The sequence below is a fragment of the Grammomys surdaster genome, unplaced genomic scaffold (genome assembly GCF_004785775.1).
Source record: "Grammomys surdaster isolate TR1022 unplaced genomic scaffold, NIH_TR_1.0 125807, whole genome shotgun sequence".
NCBI lineage: Eukaryota > Metazoa > Chordata > Mammalia > Rodentia > Muridae > Grammomys > Grammomys surdaster.
The window spans coordinates 3629687-3653390 of NW_021620638.1; the positions used below are offsets into that span (position 1 = coordinate 3629687).

The 23704-nt window shown below is 36.3% G+C and overlaps 1 protein-coding gene across 2 annotated transcripts in view; it reads left to right on the forward strand.

Moving 5' to 3' along the window:
* Cdk13 (cyclin dependent kinase 13) overlaps positions 1 to 23704 on the forward strand; it is a 101267-nt gene that overhangs the window by 25565 nt on the left and 51998 nt on the right. For both annotated transcript variants that reach the window (XM_028789241.1, XM_028789242.1), the window contains exons 2-5: positions 12138 to 12794; positions 18569 to 18739; positions 20085 to 20224; positions 22003 to 22173. In XM_028789241.1, coding sequence (XP_028645074.1) covers positions 12138 to 12794; positions 18569 to 18739; positions 20085 to 20224; positions 22003 to 22173 — 1139 coding nt within the window. The remainder of the gene's footprint in view (positions 1 to 12137; positions 12795 to 18568; positions 18740 to 20084; positions 20225 to 22002; positions 22174 to 23704) is intronic.

The following is a 23704-nucleotide window of genomic DNA, read 5'->3' on the forward strand; positions in this document are numbered from 1 at the left end:
TTTTTGGAAGATATTTGTAATTGCTGTTTTGAAGTCACTGTAATTAAGCTAGGTTGCTTTTCTTGGGGAATATGCTAGGGGCTAATAATCAGAAGTAGTGTTTCTTTGATATGGGCATCTGCTCTCACAAGTATTTGTTCAGTGGGTGTTTGGATCTCTGCTTGCTGTTACCCCAACTTGTCTCATTTTGATCAGCAGAATGGTGCTTGTTTTTCATTCTTAGAGTCATTCTGTTGATGTTTGACTAGCATGTCAGGTGTAGTATTGGCTCAACTAGAGATAGGTACTGACTTCTGAGACTACTTTAGTCTTAGAAGAGTCTCGCTGTTGATCCTCAGAAGTTTTGTTGAAGGTACTCTAGATTCTGAAAATAGTCTTTGGGTAGCAGGGGCTGGTAGTGGAAATGAGTATTGCTCTGTGGGGGCTGGGTGCAGATCACAGAATATCATACTCTCCTCAGATAGAGGCGGTTAGTCCTCGAATCTATGTGGGATTAGTAGCATAGGGCTCTGTGGTTCCAGTGCATCTTGGTAAATGGATTTGACTGGTTTGAAAGCTCCTTACCTGGAATTCTTGTCATGGTTCATGTAGTTTCATGTGGTTTCTAGTAGAGTGGTGGATAGGTTGATTACCAGGAGGGTAAGTAGAATGCATATGCAGGGAACCTCTCTTGAGATCTGAGTTGGACTCCAAGTGTTGCTATGGTGTGGTAGGTGAGGGGTGATTGTTATGTTAGGCTTTTGACAAGCAGATCTAGGACACCTGTTTCTCTGCTGTGGCTGTGCTGTTTTCCATTTTTAAAACATTTTTATGTGTATGGGTGCTTTGCCTACATATTTGTTTGTGCGCTATGTGTATAGTGCCTGTAGAAGCCAGAAGAGGGTGTTGGTTTCCCTGGGACTGAAGTTACAGACAGTTTGGAGTTGAACCCGGGTCCTCTTACCACCTGAACCATCTCTCTAGTCTTTCCACTGTGCTCCTTATTTGACATTGAACATTTCATTTTTAGTATTACTTCAGTTTGGTATTTGTTTATTAATCCCAACTCTTTGATGAATTCCATTTTCTTATCCTCCATTGACTTATTTCATTCACCTTTTATTTCTGTGCTCCTTTTTAATGCAATCAAGAGATTGTGCAGGCCTTCTTTCATTTCTTTGAACTTATTGTCATTGTTTTGGATTCCCAGTCTGGAATTTGTCCGAGTCTCCTTCATTCTGGGCCTTTACTCTGAGGTTGAATAGATGTTGGTTAACTTTTCATGTTACTTGTCTTTTTATTCTGGGCTTTATGCACCAGGAGTTAGATCATTGATTTTCTTCCCTCTTCCCTTCTAGTTACCTTCCAGTAAGGCTCAGTAAGAATATTTCCCTCTTACCTTCCAGTTACCTTTCAGTAAGGCTCAGTAAGAATACTTTCTGCAGTAGTTGTCATTAACTATCTAGAATATACCCCCTGCTAAAACTGAATAATAGTTAAGTATACAGCATTCACTCCTTAACCACTAAACATTCTATGGAGCAAAGTGATATTGCTAGTACTTAGTGAACTGATATATTAGTTACAGTACATATTAATAGAAAGAAATAAGAAATGGGAGACTAGTAATTAGCATTGAAGTGATAGAGATAAAAGAGGGGCGTGTTCATAATAAAGGAGCTATAGTAGTAGGAAGTGGTAGAGGAATGGTAGGAATACTAATATGCTATTGATATATAGAATTGTCCGTTTTTTTTGTTGTTGTTGTTTCTTGAGACAGGATTTCTATGTGTAACACAGCCTTGGCTATCCTGGAACTGTTTTTGTAGAGCAGGCTTGTCTGGAATTCACAGAGATCTGCCTGCCTCTCTTCTGAGCTGTGGGATTAAAGGCATGCTCCATCATGCCCAGCTAATAGTCCAGTCTTAGACTGAGCACAGAGACTCTGCAAATCAGACCAGACTGTATTCTCTGGGAGAGAAAAAGGCAGAAGGAAAATAGTTGTGGGGAGCAGTATAGGGCAGCAGCAGAGCAGGGTCAAGATCCTATGCTCCAAATGGCATTGGGCATTAAACAGAGACAACATAGGTGTGGAGAAGGAGCTAGATTGGTGGATACAGGTATGAAAAATGTCTGGGATGATTATTGCCTTTGTCTTTATTGAGTTCCTGATGAAGGAGAATAAAGGAGATGAGGGAATAAAGAAAGGACAGGCACACAAACACATACAGAACACAGAAAAGCTGGGATCATGTGGGCTGTGCTTGCTTTGCTGGAGAACATTAGCAAGTTTATGTATATATAGGGCAGAGGGAAGGAGAGTCAGTTAGTGTTTGTGGGACCAGTATGGAAGCAGTTTCACGTTGCAGTCAGGAGATGCCTGTAGTAGGTTTTGCACACTGGCCAGTGTCCATAGAACAGTCATATTTATACATACTGATTGTAGGAAGGCTTTGTCATCCCTCTCAGCCTCATTCTGTGGTTAAGGTCTTACATTCCTTTGGGTTCGAGACATTGGGTCCTTGATGTGGCCATGAACAATACAAGTCGCTCAGGACTTCATCCACTCTTTACATGTTTGCTCTGGGATTTCTTGCTTTCCACACTTACCTGGGCCTGGGAAGTCCTCTGTTGATAGGCAATTCTGCCCCCACACCCCTAACTCCCAATTACCAATGTCATTCAAAGTCTGAGACCTGGTCACATCTCTTAGAATTCATTACAGAAATTAGAGTACTATTCAAGTGAAAATTTCATTTTGGGCTCCTGATGCAAACAAATGCTGGCACTGCCCTTCTGCAGCTTTTGCTAATTCCTACTTGTCGCTTTGAGTTAGTTTCAGCTTATTGAATGCTGTGCGGATCTGATTAAGGTTTCTTTTCCAGTCTTGGAGTAGTCTGTTTGTCTTGTTTCATAATACTGAAATATTAATCCTGTACCACTTGCTCTGAGTTTTCTGAGAATGTGGTTTGCACAGGGTGTCAGCTGCCAAGCCACTACAGAAGCAGAAGTGTTTCTGAAAGTGTGTTGTGCTCCTGTTCTGTTGATTGTCAGTACCACATACCCAGTGACATGAGGAATTTTTTCCTGGCTTTTCCTGCTAAAGCTGCCACTAACTTGGGTACTACCTTTTCCCCACCAACCATGTTACTTCTCAAATAACTGTGTTTTAGATTTCCCAGTTTATTGCTTGAAAACTCAGGCCAACTGTACCTGAGTGTGTCTGCCATTTTGAATATCTCAGTAGGTTTTTAAAAACATGACTTTTAGATTTTTATTTTTATTTGTATGTGTGTACCTGTGTGGGTGTACATTCCTATGTATGCACACATGGAAGCAAGAGGAAGGCATCCTATAGTGTCCTCTTGTTACTCTGTCTTATCCTTTGAGGCAGATTATCACCCTGAACCTGGAGTATCTGTTTTTTGATAGGCTCAAAGCCAGCAAATCCTCATTGCTAACATATAGAAATAAAACATCTTCCCTCCCTCCCTCCCTCCCTCCCTCCCTCCCTCCCTCCCTCCCTCCCTCCTTCCTTCCCTCCCTGAGGTTTTTTTTTGTTTTTGTTTGTTTGTTTGTTGTTTGTTTGAAGACACAGTTTCTCTGTGTGGTCCTTGGCTGTCCTGGAACTTGCCTTGTAGACTGGCTGGCTCAAACTCAAGAGATCTGCCTGCCTCTGCCTCCCTAGTGCTGGGATTAAAAGTGTGGGCCACCACTGCCCTGCTGAGAGCTAAAACTTTTTTTCATATTGAATATGTATGCAGAAACTTTGTTGACTCATTTATTTATTAGTTTCTATATTTTTAGTCGATTCTAGGATTTTTCTATAAAGAAGATTATGCCATCAGATAATTGACATAGCTGGCTTTCTTGCTTCTGGATTTAATTAACTTTTTTTCTTGCCTAATTACAATGATTAGAATTTCTAGCATAATGCTAAGGTGGTAAGAAGAGACTTACTTCTCTTATCCTTAATGGTGGAGGGAAAACATTCATTCTTATTTAATTATAAATTCTGGGTTTTGTTATTTAAAAAAATCTTATTCTGGAGTGCCTTGTAGTAAGTGACATGTTCAGATTTCAGCAAATGGACAGGTTACAGAGAACAAACTTCAGCTTGATTTTTGAAAGAAAGCTAGCTAAGAGTTATAAGTAAATGAAAATGAAAGAGTTCAGTTTGGTAGGGAAAGTGGCCTTCAGGCTTTGCTTGGATAGGGTGACTTTTCCTGACTCTTGATTCTTCATCTAAGTAGTTTTCACGTATGTGTAATAAGTCTCATAGCATGCTGTCCTAGTTTCCCCATCTGTTTTCTATGTATTTTTAATTGCTGAAGGAAGAAGTCAAGTGAAATGTGTTTTGTACACTGATGTTCATTGTGTTATATTCATTTGAACAAGAACTGCTATCCAAATGACATTAAGCTATGGAGTATAATGTGACAAAATAAAATTGACTTGGATTATATTATGTTCTTCAAAGAAGGTATAGTCTGATACAGTAATGAGGTAAATGTCTAAAAAGTTAAGAATGATGGATCTAGTCACAAGACAGTACTGATAAGGCTCTATTGTGTCTTGGAGTTGGTAAGGCCATATTGAAGGAAAGTACTTTTGGATTACTGTTTCAAAATTGGGAAGGAATCATTATAAGAGATGGAGAATGTTCTCCATAGGCAGATGGTAGCATTGGTCAAATCTAGTAGTTGTTACGTGTATTAATTTTGTTTATGGTGCTGTGATACAATACCTTGACCAAAAGCACCTTTGGCAGAAAAGAGGTTTATTTTATTTACAGTTCCAGAGAGTATGCAGTGTTGTCATGGTGGGGCAGGCATAGCAGCAGCAGGTCAGTCATAGTCTATTCATATACAAGAAGCAGAGAAAACAGGAAGTGGGGCCAGGATATAAAACCTGGGAGCCTGCCACTAGTGATAGAATAAGTTTCTACTCCTAAAGTTTCTATAACCTTCCCAAACAGTGCCACAAGGTGGTGAACAAATGCACCTGTGGGGAACTAAGTACATTCAAACCTATAACAATAGGGAAAGCTAGATTAGGACCAGATTGATCTGCAGCACCTTGATAACTGGGTTAACAAGATGAAATTACATTCCAGAACAACAGCATCAGTGGTGTTCTTATATAAGTATTTTTGAATATATGGGATTGGCAAGGTTTGTATTCAAAGTCAAAGATAGTTCTCTCAGTTTAATTGGATAAGATGGTTAAATTATTTTTATTATAATGACACGAGACAAAAAATGTGGGAGGATAATTAGAATATCTCTAGCTCTGTTCTATTAAAAGGATGTGGGTTTTGGTGTATGTTTTGTGTATGCATGTGTGTGTAACAGTCTCATGTGTCCTGGTGTGGTCTGGAGCTTGCTGTGTAGCCTTAAACTTTGATTTAATTTTTTTACCTCCAAGTTCTGAGTGATGGAATTACAGTTGTGCTCCATCATGCTTGGTTTTTGTTGTGTAGATGATTGAACTTAGGGCTTCTTGTATGCTAGGTGATTATTAGTTGAACAATACCTCCAGTTGAAATGAGGGGGAATTTTAGATAGTTGGTAAACATTGTGTTGAGATGTTAAGTATCCCTTTGTCTGGAATATACAGGAGATGATTAGATCAATGTGAGAAAAAACATTCTAGGCCTGGTATTTGGTTAATTTTGAATGGCTGGACAAGGGCTTTGTGTACATGCTATGATTAAGGAGTTTTGGTAGAGGGGTAATTGGAAGATTACTCAGGTGACTGCATTGATAGTATAGTTATTAGAACAGGTGGAGATTTCATATCGGAGCCTGGTATAGAGACTACTCCAAGGAAGTGATTATTCAGAATCTAATAGTGAGAGTAGCTGTAGCTGTTTAGGTTAAAGAATTTGGAGACTATTTAAAACTGAAGAAAGGTAGAGTTGACAGGACTTGGAGATGAATATGGAGGAAAAGAGACCTTGTGGAGTGTACAGTGACTTCAGGTTTTTGCCCCTTTAGCAGCCACCATTGCAAGAGAATAGGAAATATTTCAGACTTAATGCACCTTAATGGTTTAGCTGTATCGTACTGAGGGCTATGTATGGTAGTTGGAAGTGAGGAGGAGGTGACTTTTTAAACCAGGGGTTCATATCCATTTCAGGTGTAGAGGCATACAAAATAGTTATACAGTTCAGACAGTTTCTGGTAATAAATCACAAATTTATTTTAAAACAAGTCTTTGATACGAATACAATGCTATTAAAGACATAACCAGATTTGATATTAAAGAAATGCTTATATTTTTCCAGTTTTACATAAAGAGTTAAATGTTGACTGAATACTTAATACTGTCATATGTAGAGCTCTTCAGTGTTGTTCAGAGTCTATTAATATTCTTGTTTTATGATGGTCAATACTGAGAGCACTGCTTCATATAAATAATACAAAATGGCCAAGGTAGATTTTTGGTCCTTTCAGAAATTGATGGGAATCATATCCTAATCCTATGCCAAAATCCATCTGATGATTAATTTGAAAAGAAACTCAGCAATTCAAACAGCCTAAGAGCCTGGGGTCTAAGCTATTATGTGTATCTTAGCTACTATTCTGTTGCTGTGAAGAGACACTTATGTCTAAGGCAATTCTTATAAAAAGCAATTGCTACAGTTTCAGAGGTTACTCCATTATCATCATGGTGAGAAGTATGGTGAGAAGTGTGGCAACAAGCAGGCAGACATGGTGCTGGAGACATAGCTGAAAGGTCTATATCCTGATCCATAGGCTGAGAGAGAGGGAGGGGGGAGGGGGGGAGAGGGAGGAGAGGGAGGAAAAGAGAGAAAGACTGGGCCTCAGGGCTCACTCCAGTGGCATACATCCTCCAACAAAACCACACCTCCTAATCCTTCTAATCCTTTCAAATAGTGCTACTCTCTGGTGACTAAACATTCAAATGTGTGAGCCTGTGAGGGCCATTCTTATTTACACCACCACAATTTGTAAGTATAAATTAAAATCTGTGTGAGAATAAATATAGTGAAAAAAAAGTTCCTTAAGAGGCAGAAGCTGCCACCATATATAGTCAGGAAGAAAGTAAGGAAGCAGAAATGGAAGTATTTTTAAGAATGTACTTAATATTGTTATTGTAGACATTGAATTTTTCTTGTTCTGGTTTTGTAAAATATGCTTATTTTCTAGTTAATTTCAGTGAGTTTGAGCAGCAGGAAAGATAAAATAGCAAGGTACCACCAACCAACACCTTTTGGTTAACCTGTCTACAATTAAAAAAAAAATTGCATGTATGAGACTATAGATATAGTTAAGGACATGAGAAATAGCATTTTTGAATTTTTGAAAAGCTTACAGGTTATGCTATTTGTGGTCAATAGTAAGGTCTGGAGAATGGAGCATCAATTTTAGATAGCAGTGAGGTTGCATGCAAGGTGGAAGGTAATTATAGTTTGGGAGAAGACATGCCTGTCACATCTTGGAACTGAGATTGTGAGCATGAAGAAAGTTGTGAAGGTTTGCAGTAACTACTAAGAAGAAAAGGGAAGTGAAGGATTGAACATGTAAAAAAATTCATTCAACAGTGAGTATTGGTTTGGTTATTCTATCTACAATAATAAATGGAGCAGAGAATATATCAGTAGGATAGGTAGACTAAGAGAGAGGGTAGTAGACTGAAAGAGAAAAAAAGTGGGCAGGATGGTAGGTCACATAATGCTCCCTTAAAGTATCCATGTTATACTCCCTGGAATGTGTATATGAAGTATGTTGTGGCAGAAAGTTGATATGATTTAAAAAGTAGATGTCATTAAGGATTTTGAGATGGAGAGATTATAAATTATCTAGGTGGTTCATAAATGATTGAAAGGTTGAGTCAGAAATGCCATGTGATGATAGAAACAGAGAGGAAAGAAATACGATGGGAAGAGAGGCCCGAGTGATGGAGGTCTTGAGTGAGTGAAGCTGGGAATGATAAGAGAACAGATCTTCCGAAGAGATTTCAGCAGAAATGGATGGTTTAATTTTTCAAAGTTCACTGGTTTTCTGTCTTAGAACCCTGAGATAATTTATCTTGCTCTAACTCATCATATTTGAGGTAATTGGCTACAGCAACAGGCGTATTCAGAGAGTATGGCTATAAGGGACTATCTATAGAGTTAGGATCAGTAAGATGAAGCAGTTGCTAAGATAATATGTGTTTGCCAGGAAATGAAGTTTATAGCCTGGTTAAATAGATAGAGAATAGTAAAATTAAAAATAAAGAATGTTAAAAGGAGCAAATATAAGAGGACGATATATGCACTTTCCAAGTCTTAATTTCAGATGGTGCCAGATCTTACAGAATCAGTAGTTTGACTATAATAGTACAGATTAGATAAGATTTTAAATGAGATATTTAAGAGTCTTGTATAATGCTGTTGGAAATAATTAGCCAGAACACTTAAAACAGTGCATAATAAATTTGGCACAGAGGAACGTCGTTTGTTGTTCTCTCTTTTTTTTTAAAGCCAGTGTCTGATTATATAGCTCTGGATAGTCTGGAACTCACTATGTAGACCAAGCTAGTCTCACAAAAGACATTTTTGCCTGCTTCTGCCTCCCTAGTGCTGGGATTAAAGTTGTGTCTTCATATCCAGCCATTTGAAATTTTGACTTAGGAAGGTAGGTAAGTGTTGTATGTAGCGATATTTTAAAAATTATACACAAATAATTTAAAATCTAAATTGTGCATTTAAGAGAAAAATGTGCTTTTAAAAAAAACCCAAATCTTGTTTAATCTGCCAAACAATTTCTACTTTCATTTTCCTACAATGTCATTTGATTTTGTTTATGGCTCAGTGAGGTCCCATTTCGTGTATGTACCATTTTTTAAAAATATTTTTGAATGTTGATGGACATCTAAATGGTTCTATTTCCTAATTATTGTGCACTAAACATGGAGGTAGAAAGACAACGTTTTGGGAAAAAAAAGACAACATGGTGATTTTTTTTTCAATTTGGTAACCATTTCATACTTCCTTTGAGGACTTAACAAGGTTGTAAAGTAAATGTGACTGAGAGAACTCCATGAAAATGTAAGATAAGGCAGAAAAAGTGGGGTAAGAAAAATTGGAGATAATGGATAACAGGAGTACTGGATATTTATTACACGGGCTTCTGTGTTTTCTGTCATCTAGGTCGATATACTGGGAGATGATGCCCAATGATGGATTGGCTATTCTTTAGTAAAAATAATTTAGGATGCTAAAATTGTGATAAAGTATTTTGGCATACCTATTTTGATATACTTGGTATACTTCTAGGCCAGTGAAAATTCTAGAAAGAATGAAATCCAACTTAGATAGTTCAAGAGACTTCAAAAAGAGACCACAGAGGTGATGCATGCAGATTAAAGGAGTTTATAAAGGGTGCTTAGTCAGAAGTAATCTGGAACTCTCAGTGTCAAGAATACAGTGCTGTTGAAGCCTGATAAGGGTTATGGAAAAGAGGGAACATTGCAGAAGCCTTGGTAGCAAAGGACAAATCAGCCTAAATTTGTTTGTTCACCAAGTACAATGTTAAGAATTGGATTCTTGCAAAGCCTCTGATTATAATTCACTTGTTTTAAACAAGTTAAAAAGTGCTCTTTAGAAGTTGAAAAAATGCCTCAAGATTTAAGAGCACATAGTGCTCTCAAAGGATCAGCACCAAGGTCAGGCACTCAGCTCTAGGAGATTCAAAGTCCCCTTCTGGCTTCAATGGACATTATGCTCTCTTTTTAAGGCAACTGTTTTCAGTTTGTGCATATCGACCCCTTTGCTGAGCCCCTTTGGCAAATTTCTGCCTCCAAAAATATTTATATTACTGTTCATACACAACAGTAGCAAAATTACAGTCATGAAGTAGCAATAAAAGTAATTTTATGGTTGGGGATTACCACAGCATGATGAGTTGTCTTAAAAGGTCACACATTAGGAAGGTTGAGAACTACTACTACGAGGGACACTTAACTAGCCTAATTAATAGTGAACCCTAGTTAGTTTGAGTTGCAGTTCTGGTTTTATTTGAGCTGTATGAATTTGGGAACACTTCTTAGCACAATCCTTCTCTTTTTTAAACTGTCTCTATTTTATTTTATGAGAGGGTGCCAGATGCCCCGGAACTAGAGTTATAGACAGTTGTGAGCTGCCATGTGGGTGCTGGGAATTGAACCCAGCTTTTCTGGAAGAACAACCAGTGCTCTTAACCACTGAGCCATCTTTCCAATCAATCTCTTAGCTTTTAAAAAGATGTCTTTAAATTTTTTTATCATGTATATGTCTGAGTATAAGTATGTACAAATTAAACATATTGTCTATTGAAGCCAGAAGGGGACTTTGAATCTCCTAGAGCAGGGTGCCTGACCTTGGTGCTGATCCTTTTCTGCTCCTAAAGAGCTCTCTTAACTTGTCGAAACCAAGCAATGAATAATTAATATGTGCTCATTGTAGATTCAACAGTATAAAGCTATTCGAAGAAAACATTTTAATTGTATTAACTTGTGTGTGTGTGTGTGTGTGTCTGTCTGTCTGTCTGTCTCTACTGAGGTCAGAAGACAGCTTGCAGAAATTGGTTCTCTTCTGTCTTGAGGATTCTTGAGATTGAATTTTTGGTACTCAGATTTCGTGGCAAGCACTTTGACTGAACTGTATTGTCAGTCCAAGAAAAATTTTAAGAAGGGAAAATTTTATTTATAAAAAAGTATTTTAGTAAGATTGATATAGTATAATTTGTTACAGGTTTGAACATGCATTTTCTTTCTCTTAACAATAACCATTTGCCTGAAGCATTAGTAAAGTGGGAAAAATTACCCAAATTTGAGTTTAGTTTTGTTTTTGATTTTTTTAGACAGCATTTCACTACGTAGCCATGGCTGTCCTGGAACTTGATTTGTAGATCAGGCTGGGCTAGAACTCACAGAGTTTTGACTGCCTCTGCTTTCTGAGTGCTGGGATTAAAAGACATGTACCAACATGCTTGCATGAGTTTTGTTCTTCTATATTAAATTTGAGGCTACGAAACTATGATTTTCATTTAATTTTATCCTTAGCCTAGTAATTTCTCTTGTATTCTAGAGTTATAGAATGTTTATAAAAATATCTCTAACGCTAGCCATCAAAGGAAATATTCTATTTTTTTTTGTTTCTGCCCATGTTCACTATGGGTTCCTGGAATCTCTTGCTTTACTTTCTTGCTTCCTGTAATTTCTGCAGTTTCTTGAGTAAGGACTTGTCTTTGGTAGTTTACTGTGTTAACCTGTCCTACTTTATAACAATTATTTTCTACCAAAGTCTAGTAAGAGCTGTCTTTTCCTCTGTTCAGTATGTTAAATATGTTAACCTGTCTCCTGTAGAGTTAAAAATTCTGAATTTAATATGCCCCCCCCTTACAAAACTTAGGTAGGTAGTTAAGGCTCTAGGAAGAAATGGAATCCAATTTAGATGATCAAGAGTTTTATTTTTTAATTTTTTATAGACTTTATATTTCCAGTACAGATATATTTTCCCCAAAATATTTAGGGAATGTATGTACACAACTGAGTGTATGTATGTGCACTGCACTACCCTGTGTACACAGGAGCCTGTGGAGGTCAGAAGAGGGTGTCAGATGTTTTGGAACTGGAGTTAGGGATGTTTGTGAGCCTCAGTGTAGGTACTGGATTTTTAATGAAGGAATTACAGGGGTAAGATAGAAAGGAACTATAAGGAAGAGTGGCAGAGAACTCTGAAGTGTCAAAAATAGGATTCATGGTGGTGAAGGGACAGAATTTGTGCCAGAATATATGACCAAGTGAAGGAAGGGGTGGGAATGGAAGACTTTATCTGCTGCTGTCAAGGTAGATCCTTACCTTATTTCTCCTTTCTGAGTTAACAGTGATGGCCTGTTGCTGCCTTAATTGTTACATTATTTTGGGGGGAGGTGTTTGTTTGTTTGTTTTAAATCCAGCTTTATCTTTGGGCATTCAAAGGCCAGAGAAAGGAAGAATATTTTTAAAGAAATTGTCGTCTGGTATTTTACTTAACTACAACAGCAGCTTCAGAAACACTATATTACCATTTTGAAATTAAGTAAATTTGTTTCATTTTAGAGATTCAAATTAGCACAAGTTTAATTTGATTACTGACTAAATAAATGTTAATTATTTTTCATCAGACGATCTGCCAAATCCCGAAGCAGAAGCCCATATTCGTCTAGGCACTCAAGATCTCGTAGCAGGCACAGATTGTCTAGATCCAGAAGTCGTCATTCAAGCATTTCTCCTAGCACACTAACTCTGAAGAGTAGCTTGGCAGCTGAATTGAACAAGAATAAAAAGGCACGAGCTGCAGAGGCAGCAAGAGCTGCAGAGGCAGCAAAAGCTGCAGAAGCTGCTAAGGCTGCTGAGGCAGCTGCCAAAGCTGCAAAAGCCTCAAATGCTTCTACGCCTACCAAGGGGAACACAGAAACTGGTGCCAGTGTCTCACAGACAAACCATGTGAAGGAAGTAAAAAAACTTAAAACTGAGCATGCACCTTCTCCTTCAAGTGGTGGAACTGTCAAAAGCGACAAAGCGAAAACAAAGCCACCGCTTCAAGTAACAAAGATAGACAATAATTTGATTGTAGAGAAAGCCACCAAGAAAACAGTTGTTGGGAAGGAGAGTAAACCTGCTGCTACAAAGGAAGAACCAGTGTCCACTAAAGAGAAAACCAAGCCACTCACACCAAGCATAGGAGCCAAGGAGAAGGAGCAACATGTGGCTTTAGTGACCTCTACATTACCACCATTACCTTTGCCTCCCATGCTGCCTGAAGATAAAGATACTGATAGGTAAGTCCAGACAAATTTTGTCAGTAACTCTTCAAAGAAAAAAATGTAACTTTTAACTTATCCTTTCCCCAAGTTAGTATAAAAGTCTTTTTATCTTGTTGCTTTTTAGGGAATGGGTAGGAAAGGAGATTCAGAGGCCTTACACTATGTAGACTAGGCTTAACCCACAGAGATCTGCCTGCCTCTGCAGAGCTCCTGAGTGCTTGTATTAAGGGCCTGGCCACCACATCCACTCAGCTACAGTTTGCTTGATCTGTATTGTCTCTTTCTTTTTGGTTTTCATTGTGTCTTTTTGGGTTTGTATGTTTTGCATTGTATGTATGTTTTCTTACTACACTGAATACTACTACAGACATGAATGTGCCAGTAATTTATGTATTTCAGTGATTGATTTAAATACAGAGTTTTTTTTGCTTTTTTTTTTCCTCTCTCTTTTTTTCTTTTTTTTCTTTTTGGTCTTCAAGACAGGGTTTCTCTGTATAGCCCAGGCTGTCCTGGAACTCACTCTGTAGACCAGGCAGGCCTCGAACTCAGAAATCCCCCTGTCTCTGCCTCCCAAGTGCTGGGATGAAAGGCGTGCACCACCGCTGCCCGGTGGTTTTAAGTATATAAAGAGGAGACATATTTTCAGCAAAGTTTTAAGTAACTAAATAAAAATGTACTGTGAAAAAGAAAAATGGTTAAAATTACTTGAATAGGGCCAAAAATTCTTTTATAGTTTTAGTTTTGTTAGAAATACAATAAATTTTGTTAGTGGAGTACATGTAGAAGGTCATAGCTGTTGGTAGTCTTATGTTTTCAGTTTTCTGTGCTCTATTCCATGTATCTATATCCAAAAGTAACCGTATTTATCCTAAAAAGTTATAGATTAGTTACTTAAATTAAGTGACATGATTAAAATTTATAATCTAAAGTTCTGTTTATCTCAGATACTATGATTATTTTAGTGTAAATTAAGACAACAGGAAATATTGACTACCTTAGGTTAATGGTATTTTTATTAAATAAAAAAATAAAATGGCTAGTTATTATTGTTCAGAGTTACCAAGGTATAATAGACTTCATGCTTTTTTTGAAAAGGACTGCTTTTTAGGTTTCTATAAGCACATACTGTTGGCTTTCTGCCCCCTTTTATAAGGGAAGAGCAACTCTACACCCCCACACCCCCTTTCATCAGTCTTGATGAGCATAGCAGTTTTATATTTAAAAGTTCTTTTTACAACCTGGTGTGGGTTGTTTTTGTTTTGTTTGTTTTTTTTGTTTGTTTGGTTTTGGAGTGTGGGGAGGAGAAATTGGTTACTTGTTGAATTTGTCATCTATCTTGTTGATGTGTAGAGAGCACCTTTTCTGTTCTGATATGCTTTTGGAATCCTGAATGTGCAAGTCGTCTTTATTTACTTGTCATTCACTGGAAATCTAAAGAACATTTTAAAGAACTGTAATAGTCTACACAATCTCAGTAGTCATATCTTCAGGAAGGCTTTCCATCTTACTTTCTTTAAGCATGCTTCTACCCATTTCTAGTTAACTGTCACAGTTATATCCTTAAATAATTATCTAAGAAAGATGGTTTGTATTTTTTTGTGACTGATTTTATAAATCTGTACTCTGTTGTTAGTTTTATGTATTCAGGCATTTAAAAAAGTTAAATAATAAAATTAACATCTTTACAACCTTCTAGAGTAGTGGTTCTCGATATTCTTTTTTTTTTTTTTTTTGGGTTATTTGAGATAGGGTTTCCCTGTGTAACCCTGGCTGACCTGGAACTTACTCTGTAGACCAGGATGCCATCGAACTCAGAAATCCGCCTGCCTCTGCCTCCCAAATACTGTGAGATTAAAGGCATGCGCCACCACCGCCCGGCGGTTCTCGATATTCCTAATGCTGCAACCTTTTAATACAGTTGCTTATGTGTGGTGACCCCTAGCCATAAAATTATTTTTGTTCCTACTTCATAACTGTACATTTGTTACTGTTATGAATCATAACATAAATATATATGATTTGCAAAGGTGATCTCAGGCCACCTCTGTGAAAGGATTGTTAAGCCTCTCCTCCCCACCCCCTCTCGAAAGGGGTTGTGACCACAGGTTGAGAACTACTTTTTTAGAGTCAACAAATGCTAATATTTTACTTAATATTTATTTCTGTGCTTTTAATTTCTCTGTATAGGGAAGGTGTATGTGTATGCACATCTTTTGAAAATAAGTGGTTGCCATAGTTTTCAGTTTAGTCACAAGTACCGTTAATGTAACCTAAGATAATTGCAGTGTTATCCTCATGAGTTGAGGAATTTGAATCTGTAGTTTTATAGTAGTATTTGTCTGATTATGTCTTCTTGATGACAGTTCACTTGCTCTTCTCTTACCTTTCCATTTCCTATAAACTTGAACTCAAATCTTGGTTAGGTTGAGAACAAATAACTGTTTTGGGTCAGAATATTTAGATGATTTTATGTACTTCCTATTACATGAAGAACACAATGTTAAATTGTGATGTGATATCTTGGTAAAGTGATGACTAGCCTTAAAACTTCTGTGCAGAAGGTTGCATTTTGAAGTTGTAGGATAGCACATTCATCAGTTTGAAGATTTGTTTTTCCTGCAACTGGTCATCTAATTAATGGTTTAGCACCCACTAATAAGATTTGTCTTAATCAGTTACTATAATGGGAACTGCAGATGATAATTTTGGAATTTGATTACTCCTCTTAATAGTTGTTAATAAAGCTAATATTAAAAAGTCAGTTCTTTCTACTCCTCTCAGTCTTCTTAATTTTAGGGAAACTTTTTCTGTATTATCAGTCACAGTCAACCGATCAGAGGTTTCTCTGAGCTGAAACCTTTCACCTTTTCACTGGATTGGAGCCTCTATGAGTCTGAGCCAAACCGTATATCTCACTTTGACTCCTTCTCCCAGAACTGCAGTAAACTGTTTCTTCTGCTACCATTGTGTTTTTATAAAAACATGATTTTTTTTTAATTTAAGATGAATCAGGATCGGGCTGGAGAGATGGCTCAGTGGTTAAGAGCACTGACTGCACTTCCAGAGGTCCTGAGTTCAAATCCCAGCAACCACATGGTGGCTCACAACCATCTGTAATGAGATCTGATGCCCTCTTCTGGTGTGTCTGAAGACAGCTATAGTGTATTCATATATAATAAATAAATAAATCTTAAAAAAGATGAATCAGGATCATGATACTCCTTTACTTTTTTTCATTTACTGTGTAGAAAATATTTCCATATTAATTTTGATAGCTCCAATATGCTTATCTATAACAATCGATATATCATAGTTTCTACTACTAATGTTTATAGATACTTGGTTAAGATAGAATATGACAAATTATATCCATTTAAAACTTTAGAAATGAGAGCAACAAATTGTATCCTAACAAGACTATGCTAGTTTATATCCTGAAATGTTATGGAATCATCTTTTGTTTTTGTTTTCTGAGATATGGTTTCTCTATGTATCCCTGGCTATCTTGGAACTCACTTTGTAGACAAGATTGGCATCTACCTGCCTCTGCCGGTTGAATCTCCAGAGTGCTGGGGTTAAAAGGCCTGAGCCACCATGCCTAGCTCTCCTTTTTGAGTATGGAATCACCTTAACAGTAATAGATTTTAACAATTTGGATTTTTGTAGTCTTGAAGTTACATTATTAGGTGTGTGTTTGTTTGGTTGCTAATGGGACAGGCACTTGGTGTTTTGTTTGGCTCACAGTCTTCAGTTCTTCCTTTTATAAAGTGAAGAGTTTTCTCATTAGGACTTTTGATCTTTGTAGTTCAGACTCTTGTTTTTCTTTGACGTTTGTTTTTGGGTTGCTTTTTTTTTTTATTTTTTTGAGAAATGTCTAGCTGTCCTGGAGTTTGCTATTAGATCAGACTGGCCTTAAAACCACAGAGATCCACCTGCCTTTGCCTCCTGAGTGTTGGAATTAAAATCTTGCACCACTATGCCTGATACTTATTTTTGTTTTTTACTTGCTATGGATATTTTCTATTTTTCTAGTCAAATCACCTTTTTCCCTTTATAATCTCAGCTTATAAAATTTACAAAAGGTGGACTCAAAAGATTTTCTCAGAGAAATTGGTTTAGGTTGTTATGAAGAAGCAGGAGATGTTCTGGTTTGCCACCTTCTTCCTTGTAACAGTGATGCTACCAGAGTTTGACTAATTTGAAATGCTAATATAAAAACTCAGGAATATCTGTGTTTCTGTGGACTTTGTTCTCTGTCAACATATTATTTTATTGCTGGTACTTTAGTGTTTGTGTTTTAACCTCTAGATACTTGGTATATTGGCGCTGACTCTTAATTTCTATTAAAGGAGAAGGTTAGTGGTATGAAAGTAAAGAAGTTTATTTTTCTCTTTTGTTTACTGGTTTTTGGGTTTAACTCAAGCTGGGCCATCCTTCTAATGAACTCCAGCCTCAGCCTCAGCCTCAGCCTCAGCCACAACCCTATTTTACAAAAATCTGGGCCCAGTGTTGTATATAGCTTTTCTTGAAAAACAAAACAAAAACAAAAACAGCAACAACAAAACCCTGGTCTGAATATTTTTTGTAAATTCTCTGAGTTTAGTATTAAAAGGTTCTCTTGGGTAACAGTTTTTTTTTTTTTTTAAATTTGGGAAATTTTAAATTACCAATTACAACTTCAGATACAATTTGAAAATTAAAAAAAATGTGTGGAACTAACCAGGCTTATAATTCACTTGTAATGCTATTATGGAGGGTTAGCATTCATGATGGCAGAGCAAAGGCATGACAGCAGAACAGCTGAGAATCTTTTTTTTTTTTTTTTAATGCAAGGTTGTATGGATCTCTGGCTGTCCTGGAACCAGAATGGTCTCAAATTCACAGAGATCTGTCCACCTGCCTGTACATCCCAAGTGCTGAGATTAAAAGTGAATTAATTGGTTTTGGTTATGTAAATGGGCAAGAGAATAGTTGTGTGCCAATTGTAGTTTGCGATTTTATGTGCTAAAATGAGAGCATCATTGTCTCCCTATCAGAATCAAATATTAAAAAATTATGTGGTTTCTTGCAAAGGATGATTTGATTTTTTTCTTTTTAGTTCACAGTTTTGGAAGTTAGAACTTTTTTTTTAATGTTTAAGCTTTGTTATTTGTATATGTGTATTGTATGTGACATGTGCATGCCATGGTGCTGGTATAGGCTCTAAGGACAACATTAAATGTTCCTCCTTACCTTGTATTAGGCAACTTCCCTTTGTTACTCAAATATAAACACCAGGGTAGCTGGCCCATGAGCTTTTAAGGATTCTGCTGCCTCTACTTCCATTCTCAGGTTAGGATTACTGAGATTGTAGAGCCGTGTTGCTGGAGTTTTGGGATTGAATCCAGGTTCTTATGCTTGCATGCCTATCACCAGGAAGCCATCCTCCAGCTCCCTAGACTTGATTTTTAAATATAGTCTCAGATTTACAAAGATAAAAAGATATCATTGAATCCTCATTTTTCTTGCACTTACTACATTTAAACAGTATCCATACTTTACTATTAATTAAGGTCTACTCTTTACAGATTTCTGTGGTTTTTTTTGCTTAATTCTGTGTCACTTTTTTCTTAGTTTTTACTTAGTGGTTGAAGGATAATAATCTGTTAGGTGGACTTGAAGTATGACATGATATACAGCCTTTGCATGCTATTTAAAAATTAAAATATGATCATATTTTTATCATATCATATAATCAACTATTCATGGTTGATGTGACTCATCCCCCCCCCCTTTTTTTTCTTCTTTAGCTTAAGAGGCACTATTTCTGTAAAGGCAGTTAAAAAAGAAGTTGAAAAGAAACTCCGATGTCTGCTTGCTGATTTACCATTGCCCCCTGAGTTACCAGGAGGAGATGATCTTTCCAAGAGTCCAGAGGAGAAGAAAACAGCAACACAGTTACATAGCAAAAGAAGGCCTAAGTATGTGCTTGCTTTCTACTGGCACTTAAGTTGACTGGACACACTATCCTGGATAATTATAAACTTAGAAAACATTAAGATTTAAAATGAAAAGTGTGTATTTATTTGAACATGAACATACAGATTGGTTCAGAGTTCTGAAGCAAATATTCATGAAGGGTGGTACCTATTTGTAGTGACTAATAAAGCCAAATGAAATTTTCTTAGAGTTTGTAATTATTAATTTGGGGATGTTGCATGTATCAAAGACACTAAACAATCATTAAGATAGCTAACTAATATAAAAACACTGCAATTGAATCAAGTGGAAGACAGTATTCAGTGCACTCAAACAAAATCAGTAATGGATAGTGTTTTCCTTTGCTTTGAACTACTCATTTTTTTCATATAACTATGCATTGTAATTTTCCAAGAGATAGAATTTTTGAACTGAAGCTGATGTAGCTTCATGTTAAACACCTGGTAGAGTTTTTTTTTCCTTGAAGGTAAGAAATAAAATTCTGGTGCTTTTTAAAAATGTCTACTCAACAAAGGAAAAGTTTTAAAACATTTTGGATAGATTTGATTTAGAATTGCTCTTTGGGTGGCATCTAATTTAAAAATATAAGATAATTTTCTATTATGAGAAGAAAACTTTGGTCCTCGAATCCTTTTTCTATAATTCTTGAGTCTGTGTTGGCCCTGCTATAAAATATCAAAATACAACAAAGTAACATCTTTTTAAAGAATTTGATTTTTGACATCTATTAATCTCTATCCAAGTATGGAATTTTGAGTTGTGATTTTACATGAATTAAGACTCTCTGTACTTATTTGAATGAAAAACCTTCAGTATTTTTATGATGGTGTTTTATAATGCTATAAATAATTTTGTAAGTAATTTGTAGTCAGTTTCTTATGTTACTATTTGTTACCTTGTACTATGAACATGTGTGCATGTGTGTGCCTATGCACATGTATATACACATATATGGGGAGAGAGAATCCTTGAATGAAAAATTTTATGGAGACTGAGTAGTGAATCTTGATGATTTCTAGTAATGTTTCTACCTTCTTACTGAAAAGCTACATTCCTAAAAGCCTTTTAAAGAAACACTGTCGCTACTTCTCTTTGAAGTTCTAATCTAGTTAGAGTGAGTGATGTAGACATTATAGTTTACTTTTATGATAACTTGTAATATCTACTGACAGTAACTTGTTTTATGTGAATGTTCACAAATATACATGAATAGGGTAAAGTAACAGATTTAAGATTGGGCAGGATTACTTTTGAATTATTGAATTATTAAACAGTTTATTCAGTTTGCTTGATTGTCTATAAAAACTTCAGAACTATATTTAATAGAATATGTGGGCCTCGCTATGGTGAAATCAAAGAAAAAGATATTGACTGGGGGAAACGCTGCGTGGATAAATTTGATATCATCGGAATTATTGGAGAAGGTACTTACGGACAAGTTTACAAAGCCAGGGACAAAGACACTGGTAAGAATATTTTTTCTTCTAATGTATAGCTTTAAGAATTTCCAAAAGAAGTAAAAATTCTTTGTGCTGTTGCTTAGTCTTAATTTTATTCTGTATATGCATTTTCTGTGTTCTTACATCAGTACATGTGGCCACATAATCTTTTAAAAACTTCCTTCAGTATCAGTGATATTCTATATGGCAGGATTTAGGGGGATGTGTTCCTTTTGTGGTGAAATAATTATTAAAACTGTTGATACCTAGGCTAAAGTATTAGTAGTTTAATTTTTCTTTCTGAGGCAAAGTATGTATATATGTAGTCCAGGCTGCTTTGAACTTAGTGACCCTCCTGGCTTACATTCTTGAGGACTGGTGTTACAGGCATGTGTCACCATGCTTGTCTTTAGGAGTAAGTTATTTTGTATTAAGAAGTCACATAAAATTTTCTTTTGGCCAACTTTCTCCCTTATATACAAGTTACCCTTTGGACCAGACTCAGAAGCTTAAGATTTCAGAACATTACTTTTTTGGAGCATAATTAAGAACGTGGGGGAAAGTTTTGAAATGCCTCCTCCAGAAAAGTAGTTGTGTTAGAAGTCACATTACAGAAGAAGTAAATAATGCATAAAACTAGCTTCCCCACCTCTCCCTCACACTTTCCTTGAGACAGGATTTCTCTATGTAGCCAAGGCTGGCCTGAAACTCATAGATCAGCTGCCTGCCTCTGCCTCTTGCGTGTTGTTGGGATTAAAGATATTCGTCACTACTGCTTGGCAGAACTAGTGTTCTTTAAATTTATACTGCCTTTAAACATAGACTAAGATTAAAATTGACAGCTGTTTGAGGCCATTTAGTTTAACCACCTTCTGGTTAGAAACTAATGAAGGCAATTAGAACATACAGTAACCATTGATATTTGTAATGTTGTATTAATGAGATTGAATTACAACTTTAAGAAGCTTTAATGAAATATACTACATTATAGGTAAACAATGTAAAAATTAAAAAGAGTTTTAATGCTTAAGAGGATAAACTTTTTTCTTAGAAAATTTATAACATCAGTCTTTTTTCTTTCCTTCCAAAGAAGTAGAATGAATATCCTTTTATGAAATATTTTTCTTATGTGACTGATGCTCAGCCTAATAAGGCTATATATATTCCCACAACACAAAATAGAAACTCCCCTAAACCTCCAAAATCTAAACCATTTCTGTTTTTTTTTTTTTTTTTTTTTTTTTGAGACAGGGTTTCTCTGTATAGCCCTGGCTGTCCTGGAACTCACTCTGTAGACCAGGCTGGCCTCAGAAATCCGCCTGCCTCTGCCTCCCAAGTGCTGGGATTAAAGGCGTGCGCCACCACCGCCCGACCGCTTCTGAACATAAGCTTAACATGTAATAACTCTATGTATGTGTGTATGTCTGATTAATTACATTCTATCTGATACAAAACACACATACCTAAATTTTAATATTTAGGATATATTGACCCTTCCCTCCTTCACACAGAAAAGAATGATGATAAACTCACTCTTTACCATCCTTCTTCTTTGTGTTAATAGACAGTATGAAACAATAAATACAATCCTAACCAACTGTATAGTGTTAAATGTAGTGGATCACCCCAAAGTTTACTTGAGGTTAATTTCTTAAACTACAAATACCATTTAGTATGTTGGAAATGAAAATGATTTTAATTTTAAATAATTTTAAAAAGTAGAAACAGAAATGATAAAGACAATTATGAAAAACAGCATTGTCTTTTGAAAGCTAATAACTTGATTTTATTTGACTGTCTAATAGGAGAAATGGTAGCCTTAAAGAAAGTACGTCTGGATAATGAAAAGGAGGGTTTCCCAATTACAGCAATTAGAGAAATTAAAATTCTTAGACAACTCACCCATCAGAGTATCATCAATATGAAGGAAATAGTGACTGATAAAGAAGATGCTTTGGATTTTAAGAAAGACAAAGGTATGTATGCAGACTTCATATCCAAGTCTCTGAATTCATATTTCCAACTTGAAGATTTTATTACTAGATGATGATTATTTAAGTACTGGGTAAATAAAAATGTTCTCTAATGTCAACCTATTTTAAAATTTAGTAGAGTTAAAGAACTATATTATTTACTTTAGTGGTTCTTGAGGTTCATGAGTCAGATAAGTCAAATGTATTTACCAGTGTTAGAACCAAGTAATGAATAGTAACATTTGCTTTTGCTTTCTTTGAGCTTTGACATCTCTGTGTGTGTGTGTGTGTGTGTGTGTGTGTGTATGTGTGTATGTGTATAAAATCTTTGTACTTTTCTCTAATTGAGAAAAGATTAAAATATACTTAAACTACATTTTTAGATTATAAATACTGTGAATTCACAGAAACAAATTTAAAAATGTGTGTGTGTGGGGGGGGTTATTTGTACTTCTGCATGTGTGTGATATACATGTCTGTACACATGAGCCGAGGTCAGGGGAAGTATCAGCTGTCCTGTTCCATCACTGTTTGCTTTATTCCCTTGAGAACAGGATTTATCACTGAGCCTGGCATTACACTGCTGGTCAGCAAGCCTTCCTGATCTTCCTGTCTTTGCCTTTCCATAGAGCTAGGGTTACAGATGCATGTGACCATTTGCGGTTTTTAATATGTGTTCTGTGGCTTTGAACTTAAATTCTCATGCTTACTCTGTGAACCATCACTTCAGCCTCCCACTGACACCTTTTGGCAGACATGTACCATATTTCTTAAGGTATAGGAGCAACATTTTTGAAGTATTTTTTCAAATATAAGTTGATACATGGTTGCTTTTCATTAAAAAAAAATACTGCTAAGAAAAGGTTGACTTTCCTTTAAAAATAGCTGACATAGGTCACACATTAAATCTAATATAAAATAGACTGAGTTGGAGTGTGTCCTAGGTTTGCTTTTTTGTTTTGTGTGTGTGTGTGTGTGTGTGTGTGTGTGTGTGTGTGTGTGTGTGTTTGGGGTTTTTTTTGGTGGTGGTGGTGGTGGTGGTTGCTGTGATAAAATACTCTGGCCAAAAAAAGCATCTTAGAAATTGAGGAGTATATTTAGTTTACATTTTCCTCAGTGATACAGTCTATTACTGAGGGAAGTCAAGGCAGGAACTTAAGCAGGAGCTTATGTAGAAACAATGGAGGAATGTTGCTTGCTGTCTCACATGCTAGCTCCTGTTTAAGTAGTTCTCCCTACAGCCCAGGACCACCTGCCTAGAGATGGGACCTTTACAATGGGCTAGGCCCACCTACACCTGTCAGAAATAAAAGACAGTGCTCCACATACATTCCTATAGGCCATATGGTCTAGATAGTTTCTTTATTGATGGTTTTCTCTTCCTCTGCAACTATGCTATATCAGTTTGACAATAAAAATCAATCATCACAGGGTACAATTGAAAATCATACTTAATCTCTTTACAGGCTGCACGAATATAGTCTTACTCTTCTAGGATTCACAGTTTTAAATAATTGATGGGTCATAACAGTAA